General features: G+C 31.8%; 1 protein-coding gene across 1 annotated transcript in view; it reads right to left on the minus strand.

Moving 5' to 3' along the window:
* The window catches only part of LOC129922573 (uncharacterized), a 36,087-nt gene that overhangs the window by 10,856 nt on the left and 12,889 nt on the right, over window positions 1–12,342 (minus strand). The window contains exon 10 of the mRNA XM_056009220.1: window positions 9,367–9,435. Coding sequence (XP_055865195.1) covers window positions 9,367–9,435 — 69 coding nt within the window. The remainder of the gene's footprint in view (window positions 1–9,366; window positions 9,436–12,342) is intronic.

Genomic DNA, 12,342 nt, shown 5'->3' on the forward strand with positions numbered 1-12,342 from the left:
GGTGCAGCTGTTTTAGCATGATTGTCATTTATGATGCAGGGGACGTTATGGTGCATCTGTTTTAGCGTGATTGTCATTTATGATGCAGGGGACGTTTTGGTGCAGCTGTTTTAGCGTGATTGTCATTTATGATGCAGGGGACATTTTGGTGCAGCTTTTTAGCGTGATTGTCATGTATGATGCAGGGGACGTTTTGGTGCAGCTTTTTAGCGTGATTGTCATGTATGATGCAGGGGACGTTTTGGTGCAGCTTTTTAGTGTGATTGTCATTTATGATGCAGGGGACATTTTGGTGCAGCTGTTTTAGCGTGATTGTCATTTATGATGCAGGGGACGTTATGGTGCAGCTGTTTTAGCGTGATTGTCATTTATGATGCAGGGGACGTTTTGGTGCAGCTGTTTTGGGGCAACCATTTTGGCGCAGCTGTTTTGGCCCAAAATGTTTTGGTCACATTGTTTATGTTCATTGTATTATTTCTTATCAAGAATGATACATAACTATGTTTTGTACGTGTGTTTGTGTCTAACATATTTCTCATGTAGAGAACTATAGATATTTTTGTCCTTATTTTTGGTATTTAAGTTTATTGTGTAATTATTGTTAAATCACATTACAACATAAGTGTGGATTTAAATATTTTAAAAAGCAAAACAAAATTTAAAAAAAAAAAATTTGATCCAAAGTTATGAGGAAACAAAAATGATTTGTTTAATTTGTAATACCGTCAACTTAAAATAAAATGAAAACTGATGAATGTCATCATGTATGTTTTGCAAAGCTCACGTTGAGTTTAGGGGGATGGGGCAAGTATGTTAATATTATCGTCCCAAGTTGAGGTCTGAATTTTCAAACTTTGTATATTTCACATGTTTTTAATGTTCCCTCAGAATTTTAAGGATTATAACATTCTAATCAGAATAGCGGATGATTGCAGCAGGAAGGGTTTGAACCCAAGACTTTAAGGACAACATATCTAGAGACAATACCATATAACCAGGTAGCAAACCATAGTTCACACTCTGTCCATTACTTAATGAGAGTTATAATTTATTGCATGCATATGCATATTTGTTTTTCACATCAGTTTTAAATAATTTGACTTGTGCATATTTGTTTAATAAAAGCCACATTTTTAAGGGGAAAAAAAAAGCTATCTCCAGCTATATTTAAAATATACTCAATGTAAGCATTGTCTTCAGTTGTTATCTGTGTCAAGAGAAGACCAAACCCAAAGTAACATTACCCCAAATTTTTTTTCACATAAAGTTCTCTCTTAAAAGTTTCTTAGCTTGTGTGGACATTAAACTAATGTCAATACTTTTTTAAAATGCCTTTTGGAAATAAAATTCAATATATGTAATCCAATGCTCTAGGCAGAACTCACATATAAGCTATGGAGAGAGGAAAGCATGTCATTACCAGGGTCTCAGGTAGGAATCTGACTTGCATTCATGAAATAATCAAAACCTTTGTCAAAATACCATTCAGTGGATGGGGATAGAGCTCATGCTATAATAAGACTTGTCTTCGAGTCTGAATGAGGAATGCAGTATTTCCTATGGCTAAGCAGCCCCACATGTGACCTACATATTTGCCACATCCAGGGCAAGCATACAATAATTTAGTGTAGTAAATAAAAAACAACTTTATTATAAAATTTAAGTGTTTCTTAAATTATGATCTAAATATCTTGTACCAAAACATCTGCATCAAAACGCCATGTATTGTCATACCTAGATCTTTTATAGTTTATCTACAGAACTCTGTTTTCACAAATTCATCTTTAATCTGATAACCTTGTATGTGGGAGTGATATTCTTTCAATTAAGATGACAATCAAATTATATTTAGCTCAATCACCATTCCCAGGAGTGAATTCAATTTTAATTTCTCTGTGAATATTTTGTTTGTTAAGAGAAAATAAAAGGCTAGCACCATCAATTTTTGTTCAGATTTTTTAAATATAAAAGCCTGTTAATTTACCAAGTCACAACTATAGTCGATAAGAGTCAACACTGTGCTTAGACAACTAGAGCTACCAGAAGTCACCAGAAACACTAAACTTAAAAAAGAAACAACAGTCATAATCAATCATCACACTTTAGATCAAAGCAACTTAAAAAATAACCTAACATACACATCCATAACACTAAAGAAGATTACCCATCACAAATGGAAGTTCTCAATCAGACACAGCAGAAATAAATACCTATCACTGTTAATATTAATAGCAGGAGATGTAGAGTCAAATCCAGGGCCTAGATCTAAAGATAGATGCAACATCTGCAAAAAAGTATGCACCATGAAACAGAAAGCCATTCAATGTGACACCTGCGATGAATGGTACCATGCATCATGTCTCCATATGAATACACCTGTGTATTATGCCTTAGGCAATAAAGATGCATCATGGCATTGTGTACCGTGTGGGTTACCTCAGTTTACATCAGGACTGTTTGATTCCTTTGATGCAGACACTTCTAACCCATACAACATCCTAAACACCATCCCAAACCAAACTCACCAACCACTAGCCAGATCCACTCCTGTTAAACCTAAATCTACTAAAATTAATACAACAGCCTCACTAAACAAACCTACTAAAGAAGTAACACCAAAATACCTTAAAACCTTAGTAATAAATTTTCAAAGCATTAGGAACAAAACAGCAGACTTAGAAATTTTATTAGAATGTGAGAAACCAGACATAATTGCAGGCACAGAAACTTGGCTACATCCTGAAATTTATAATGCAGAAATTTTCAATAGTAATTTTTAGTAATTATGAAATTTTTAGAAAAGATAGGGCTGATAATCATGGAGGAGTTCTTTTAGCAATAAAAAACACTCTTATAGCAGAAGAAATTACCTTACCTAACTCAAAAAATATAGAATCAACATTTTGTAAAATTAATACCACCTCAACATCCCTAATAATAGGCAGCATTTACAGACCACCAAATTCTAGTTTAGAATACATGCAGGAACTATGTAATCAGATTACGACACTTAAAGAGACAAATAAAAATGCAGTTTTTTGGATTATGGGTGATTTCAACCTACCTGATATAAATTGGAAAACACTAACCATAGATAAACACCAAAACCTTAAGGACATAAATGAGCTTTTCATAGAAACTTTACACAACCTAAGTTTAGATCAAATCATTAAAAAGCCAACTAGATTAAACAACATATTAGATCTCTTCTTAACCAACAGACCTGGATTAGTAGTTGATTATGATATTATCCCTGGTCTATCAGACCATGAGATCATAAAAATACACAGTCAGATAAAAGCAGTAGCCAATACAAAACCCAAAAGAAAAATCTTACTCTGGAATAAATGTAACCTAACACAACTACACCAAGCTGCATTAAACTTTCAACAAACATTCTTATTAGAAAAAGACATTAACCAACCAGTCGATGACCTTTGGAATTTCATTAAAAACCATCTTAAAAGCATTATAGAAAATCAAATACCAACTAAATACACATCAAACAAAATAAATAAATGCTGGTTTAATAATAGACTAAAGAAGCTTTGTAAACAGAAGGAAAACCTATATAGAAAATTTAAAGAAACTAATGCAGAAAGAGTTTACAAAAAGTATATAAAAATTAAACACTTAACCCAAAAAGTAAGCAGACAGCTGCAGAGTGAATACATAAACAATGTAATATCTAAAGACAACAACAAAAACCTATGGTCATACATTAAGTCTAAGAAAATGGAAACAACAGGCGTAGCGCCATTAAAAGATGAACATAACATAATACATAATGATAATGAAACTAAAGCAAACATTCTAAACAAATACTTTGCATCAGCATTCTCAGCCCCAGGAGACAAAGACATATTACTGAATTTGAACCAAGTAGACAACATAGAAGATATAGTAGTACAAGAAAATGGAATTCAAAAACTATTAGCCAACACCAAACCAAATAAAGCTTCTGGACCTGATGGTATTCCAGCTAGATTACTCAAAGAACTAAGTAATGAGCTAGCCCCAGTGTTCAAAATACTCTTTCAGGCTTCACTTAACCAGGGCAGAGTACCAAAGGACTGGAAAGAAGCTAATGTCACCCCTATTTAAAAAAGGAGAAAAATCTGACCCAGGAAACTACAGACCAGTATCACTTACCAGCATTACATGTAAAATCCTAGAACACATAATATGTAGCAACATCATAAACCACTTAGACAAACATAATGTCCTCACACCATACCAACATGGCTTTAGGAAATATAGATCATGTGAAACACAACTAATAGGACTAATTGATGATTTTTCAAAAGGTTTAGATAATAGTGAACAAATAGATGCTATCTTACTAGATTTTTCTAAGGCTTTTGACAAAGTTCAACACCATAGTTTGCTTAAAAAATTAAAATATTTCGGCATTAATGGTCCACTGCATCAGTGGATTAAAGACTTTCTGATAGGGAGAGAACAAACTGTAATAATAAATGGCTCTAAATCAACACCGATAACAGTAAACTCAGGTGTACCTCAAGGAACAGTCTTGGGTCCACTACTATTTTTAATTTACATAAATGATTTACCAAATTGCATTACTTCAGGAACAAAAGTCAGATTATTTGCAGACGATTGCATAATATATAGAACAATAAAAACAACACAAGACACAGATATTTAAAAAGAGAATTAGATGAATTACAGAAATGGGAATCAAATTGGAGCATGTCTTTCCACCCAGAAAAATGTCAGTTGTAAAGAGTAACAAAAAAACTAAAACAAATTAATTCCACTTATCTTATTCATGGCAAACCAGTAACACAGACTAAAAACGCAAAATACCTAGGTGTTATAATAAATGAAAAACTGTCATGGAATCCACATATTGATGAAACTACAAAAAAATCAAACAAAGCATTAGGATTTATTAAAAGAAATTTCTATAAATCAAATAAGAACATAAAACTAAAATGTTATTTAACCTTGGTTAGGCCAATAATAGAATATGCATCCTCTGTTTGGGACTCCTCAACTCAAGAAAACATTAAGAAACTAGAACAGACACAAAATAGAGCAGTGCGATTCATAACAAACGAATATTCACATTTGACTAGAGTAACACCTTTAGTAAAATCACTAAATTTAGAAAGCCTTCAGGACAGAAGGCTCAAAAGTAAAGTAGCAATAATACATAAAACACTGAACCATAATCTTCAAATACAAAAACAAAATTTAATAAAATACTCTGAAAGACACAAAGATAAAGGCACATTCCTCGTCCCATATGCTAGGACAAATTTGTACAAGTGCTCCTTCTTCCCTAGTGCTATTAGAGCATGGAATGGGTTGCCTGAGCTAGCCAGGAAAACCAGTGACTTGGCAGAATTTAAGTCATTGGTTAATATGCATGACTAAATGCATGACGCGTAGGACGTAATCATCTTCTTTTTTGAAGTAACGTCTGTATTATATAAGATAAGATAAGAAGAAACGGTTGATTTTGAGTTGCTTCAATTACCCATGCATTGCTATTTATACCATAAAAAACTCCTAAAACAGCAATAGTGAAGCTATTATTAGGTATTTATTTGGTATTTGCAGCGTGTTGGAACAGATTTTAAAAAAAATAAAGTTTTTTTCTAGACTTCAAAAATGGAACATATTTAGGCTAATGTTAAAAGTTTTTAACTGAATATGATTTTAATGGGAATTTTAATGTTTTAGCTGTAGAATAAGGAAATATTGTTTGAGGTATGTGACTTAGAGCTATTTATGGTAGTGAAAGTAAAAGAAAAAAATGATAGCTAGATCCAGAATTCATTTTGTTAGATCTAGTCAAACTGGAGACAGGAATGCTTATTCTAAATCTGACATGGTTTTTTAATCTTTTTGAGCTCCCTAGACCTATTAATGACTTAAAACATGATGCTAATACTGAGGTCTATTTTTTCTCTTTTTAAAAAAGAAAAGTTTTATTTTATGTTAATCTAGTCTAAATTAGATTTTTTAAAATAATTGATACACTTTTATATCCCTTCTCTTAGGGATGGGGAAGATAGTTTCTGACAACATCTTAGTGGCTAAATGGTTAGGTTGAAAAACAATTGCTAAAACACTGCTAAATGACTCACCGGTTTAATGGGCAAAGATGAAGGAACCATGTATGTGTTTTTCTCTGGTTCGTCGGCGCAAACCATTTGCTGTGGAATAGTCAAACAAAATAATGGAGATCTCAAATCTATATTATAAAGTAGAATGTGTGGTGTATGTATGTATGTATGTTACTTATAGACATCAAAACCGATTGACCAATCTTGATAAAACTAGGCAGGAATGTTCCTTTGGTACCAACTTAGACCTTAGTGAATGTATTGTAGCCCTAAAACAAATGTAAGACCCTCAAAAAAAAAAAAGTTGTCCGACTCTATTACAGCTATAGTATTTTATGGATCTAGGCCATGTCTACAATGTTGACATGAGAAAAGATAGAAAGGATTTAGACCTAGATCTAATTTTAAGAAATACACTTTGCGCAGATAGTTTTTTACTTTGACACATGAAAATACAAAAGAAGATCCATTGATTTCATTATATAATAAAATTAACCTTCAATTTTGTTTTTCAAAAGCATTTTTTACATAAATTAGTTCCTTATATCTGTGACTACAGATTTCCTGACGAACATTCTTTCATTAGACAATACCGTAATGAATCGCGTACTAAATATTAATTCGTTTAATTGTTTACTTTATAATCCCATCTCTAGATCTAAAACAGTAATTCAACTCTAAGATGATAAAACTTCTCTTTGCACAGATAGTTTTATACTTTAACACATTAACATATTAATTATTGTCCATTCATTTCATATTTTAATCAAATTAACATTCAAATTTGGTTTTCTAAAGCATTTTTAATACATTCGTTCGCTGTTTGCTAAAGCTGCGAAGCCGAGTTGAGATAGGCCTAGATCTATATTCATTCATGAATCGCGTACTAAAAATTATTTCGTTGTAATATATAGTCTATGGTTTAATTGTTCACTTTATAATCCCATTCATTTAACAATGCTATCGCTCTTTTCGTTTTTAATAGATATGAATGTATCGGCTTCGGGTAATCCCATTTTCGCAAATCTAATTTTATTTTCGTAGCGAAAGAGAAAAAACTTGAAAGAATCATTAGTTAAGTTTAACATACATCTAAATCCAATCCACTATATTAGTAAACACAAACTTAGACCCGCAGGCTGCGGGTAATGTCTGGCGAACATCCTTTCATTAGACATTACCAAATGGTTACATATTAACAGTGATTAACACATCTCTCTACTGAGTCTATTCCTAGGCCTAGGTCTAAATTTATTATTGAACTCTAAGATGATAAAGATAGTTTTATGCTTTAACACATAAACATACTAATTATTGTCCATTCATTTCATATTTTAATTAAATTAACATTCAAATTTGTTTTTCTAAAGTATTTTTAATACATTCGTTCGCTGTTCGCTAAAGCTGCGTAGCCGTGTTGAGATAGGCCTATATTCATTCATGAAAAAAAGTTCACGCATGCGCAGCACAGAATTTTTAACTTAGATCTATGTCTACCTCAAGATCTACTTTATACTTTATACACATGAACATACAAAATTTAGTCTATTCATCTCAAATTTTAATCAAATATATGTAGGCCTACAAGCAAATGTTTTAATTTGAAAAAAATGGATTTAAGCCTATTAGCTATTTTGATTTGATAGCTTCATTCACACTATTTTTACACTGACACATTCGCTTTACTTATTACATTATTATTTCGTTTAATTGTTTACAAAACACTCTCAGTGACTATATCGACAGTAATGCGCAAATAAAGACCCGCGGGTCGCGGGTAACATATGTCTAGTATCTTATAAAAAGAACATTCAATTAAATTTAAAAAAAACAAACAAAACAAGATAATATTAAATTTTGTTTAAAACATGAATTAATTGAATGGTTATTTACACATGGTATGCACTCCTAGTTGCAATCATAATGGTCCCATGTCTAAACCTGACCCACAGCAATCCCCTTGACATCCTGGCAGAGGTTTGGGCTAGGATGTAATATTCTTCAATTCTGATGTAAGGCCGTAAGGGAAAGTTGGGATACAACACAACTCCAAAAATCATGGTTTTTGACACCCCCCCCCATTCATCCCCCCCTTTTAAGAAATCATACCAAAACTCAAAAAGAGCTATAGTGAAGCTATTTTTATTAGAAGGCTTATATCAACTTACTCTGTCTGGTAAAAGCTTTGTACACATTATTTCTCCCACATCCAAACATTTGGGATCAAACTGAAATTTTGCACAATTACTTATTTTACCAGACAACCCAAAAACAATACAAAAAAAAAAAAACAATTAGTTAATTATCTATTGGTAATTAATTATTTCTGTTATCTTGAACAAGGAAAAGAAATCATAATTGACAGATATGGTGGTAAAAGATGAATTAGTCCACTTGAATAAACATAAGCCCTGGGTGAACATATTCTTTTTTATGCAAACACAATAACATTTACCTAAATACTCTATTCTTCCCCTCCCCTCCACCTGGTCCAGGTAAGTGATACGATCATAGCATATTGAGAAAGCTAAAAACATGAAATAGTGCTAAACAAAAACAATTGGTAAAAACATTTTTAATTGCACAGGTTATTATTAATACAAATTTATTTTCATGACTGCTCCTAACTAATTGATAAAGTTACAATTCCTATAAGCTTTGGTTGTTTTTTTTTTTCGTAAAGTATATTTTATGTTTCTTCTTCTTGTTTTAGGTGTTTATTTGGTATTTGCAGCATGTTGGAATAGTTTTTTGAAAAAAAATTAGTTTTTTTTTTTCAAGACTACAAAAATGGAACATATTTAGGCTAATGTTTAAGTTTTTAACTGAATATGATTTTAATGGGAATTTTAATGTTTTAGCTGTAGAATAAGGAAATATTGTTTGAGGTATGTGACTTAGAGCTATTTATGGTAGTGAAAGTGAAGGAAAAAAATGATAGCTAGATCCAGAATTCATTTTGTTAGATCTAGTCAAACTGGAGACAGGAATGCTTATTCTAAATCTGACATGGTTTTTTAATCTTTTTGAGCTCCCTTGACCTATTAATGACTTGAAACATGATGCTAATACTGAGGTCTATTTTTTCTCTTTTTAAAAAAGAAAAGTTTTATTTTATGTTAATCTAGTCTAAATTAGATTTTTTTAAATAATTGATACACATTTATATTCCTTCTCTTAGGGATGGGGAAGATAGTTTCTGACAACATCTTAGTGGCTAAATGGTTAGGTTGAAAAACAATTGCTAAAACACTGCTAAATGACTCACCGGTTTAATGGGCAAAGATGAAGGAACCATGTATGTGTTTTTCTCTGGTTCGTCGGCGCAAACCATTTGCTGTGGAATAGTCAAACAAAATAATGGAGATCTCAAATATCTTATAAAAAGAACATTCAATTAAATTTAAAAAAAACAAACAAAACAAGATCATATTTTATTTTGTTTAAAACATGAATTAATTGAATGGTTATTTAGACATGGTATGCACCCCTGGTTGCAATCATAATGGTCCCATGTCTAAACCTGACCCACAGCAATCCCCTTGACATCCTGGCAGAGGTTTGGGCTAGGATGTAATATTCTTCAATTCTGATGTAAGGCCATAAGGGAAAGTTGGGATACAACACAACTCCAAAAATCATGGTTTCCCCCCCCCCCCCTCATCCCCCCCCCCTTTTAAGAAATCATACCAAAACTCAAAAAGAGCTATAGTGAAGCTATTTTTATTAGAAGGCTTATATCAACTTACTCTGTCTGGTAAAAGCTTTGTACACATTATTTCTCCCACATCCAAACATTTGGGATCAAACTGAAATTTTGCACAATTACTTATTTTACCAGACAACCCAAAAACAATACAAAAAAAACAAAACAATTAGTTAATTATCTATTGGTAATTAATTATTTCTGTTATCTTGAACAAGGAAAAGAAATCATAATTAACAGATATGGTGGTAAAAGATGAATTAGTCCACTTGAATAAACATAAGCCCTGGGTGAACATATTCTTTTTTATGCAAACACAATAACATTTACCTAAATACTCTATTCTTCCCCTCCCCTCCACCTGGTCCAGGTAAGTGATACGATCATAGCATATTGAGAAAGCTAAAAACATGAAATAGTGCTAAACAAAAACAATTGGTAAAAACATTTTTAATTGCACAGGTTATTATTAATACAAATTTATTTTCATGACTGCTCCTAACTAATTGATAAAGTTACACTTCCTATAAGCTTTGGTTGTTGTTTTTTTTCCTAAAGTATATTTTATGTTTCTTCTTCTTGTTTTAGGTGTTTATTTGGTATTTGCAGCATGTTGGAATAGTTTTTTGAAAAAAAATTAGTTTTTTTTTTCAAGACTACAAAAATGGAACATATTTAGGCTAATGTTTAAGTTTTTAACTGAATATGATTTTAATGGGAATTTTAATGTTTTAGCTGTAGAATAAGGAAATATTGTTTGAGGTATGTGACTTAGAGCTATTTATGGTAGTGAAAGTGAAGGAAAAAAATGATAGCTAGATCCAGAATTCATTTTGTTAGATCTAGTCAAACTGGAGACAGGAATGCTTATTCTAAATCTGACATGGTTTTTTAATCTTTTTGAGCTCCCTAGACCTATTAATGACTTGAAACATGATGCTAATACTGAGGTCTATTTTTTCTCTTTTTAAAAAAGAAAAGTTTTATTTTATGTTAATCTAGTCTAAATTAGATTTTTTTAAATAATTGATACACATTTATATTCCTTCTCTTAGGGATGGGGAAGATAGTTTCTGACAACATCTTAGTGGCTAAATGGTTAGGTTGAAAAACAATTGCTAAAACACTGCTAAATGACTCACCGGTTTAATGGGCAAAGATGAAGGAACCATGTATGTGTTTTTCTCTGGTTCGTCGGCGCAAACCATTTGCTGTGGAATAGTCAAACAAAATAATGGAGATCTCAAATATCTTATAAAAAGAACATTCAATTAAATTTAAAAAAAACAAACAAAACAAGATAATATTAAATTTTGTTTAAAACATGAATTGATTGAATGGTTATTTACACATGGTATGCACTCCTAGTTGCAATCATAATGGTCCCATGTCTAAACCTGACCCACAGCAATCCCCTTGACATCCTGGCAGAGGTTTGGGCTAGGATGTAATATTCTTCAATTCTGATGTAAGGCCGTAAGGGAAAGTTGGGATACAACACAACTCCAAAAATCATGGTTTTTGACACCCCCCCCCCCATTCATCCCCCCCTTTTAAGAAATCATACCAAAACTCAAAAAGAGCTATAGTGAAGCTATTTTTATTAGAAGGCTTATATCAACTTACTCTGTCTGGTAAAAGCTTTGTACACATTATTTCTCCCACATCCAAACATTTGGGATCAAACTGAAATTTTGCACAATTACTTATTTTACCAGACAACCCAAAAACAATACAAAAAAAAAAAACAACAATTAGTTAATTATCTATTGGTAATTAATTATTTCTGTTATCTTGAACAAGGAAAAGAAATCATAATTGACAGATATGGTGGTAAAAGATGAATTAGTCCACTTGAATAAACATAAGCCCTGGGTGAACATATTCTTTTTTATGCAAACACAATAACATTTACCTAAATACTCTATTCTTCCCCTCCCCTCCACCTGGTCCAGGTAAGTGATACGATCATAGCATATTGAGAAAGCTAAAAACATGAAATAGTGCTAAACAAAAACAATTGGTAAAAACATTTTTAATTGCACAGGTTATTATTAATACAAATTTATTTTCATGACTGCTCCTAACTAATTGATAAAGTTACACTTCCTATAAGCTTTGGTTGTTGTTTTTTTTCCTAAAGTATATTTTATGTTTCTTCTTCTTGTTTTAGGTGTTTATTTGGTATTTGCAGCATGTTGGAATAGTTTTTTGAAAAAAAATTAGTTTTTTTTTTCAAGACTACAAAAATGGAACATATTTAGGCTAATGTTTAAGTTTTTAACTGAATATGATTTTAATGGGAATTTTAATGTTTTAGCTGTAGAATAAGGAAATATTGTTTGAGGTATGTGACTTAGAGCTATTTATGGTAGTGAAAGTGAAGGAAAAAAATGATAGCTAGATCCAGAATTCATTTTGTTAGATCTAGTCAAACTGGAGACAGGAATGCTTATTCTAAATCTGACATGGTTTTTTAATCTTTTTGAGCTCCCTAGACCTATTAATGACTTGAAACATGATGCTAATACTGAGGTC

Source organism: Biomphalaria glabrata, chromosome 13 (genome assembly GCF_947242115.1).
Source record: "Biomphalaria glabrata chromosome 13, xgBioGlab47.1, whole genome shotgun sequence".
NCBI classification, from domain to species: Eukaryota; Metazoa; Mollusca; class Gastropoda; family Planorbidae; genus Biomphalaria; species Biomphalaria glabrata.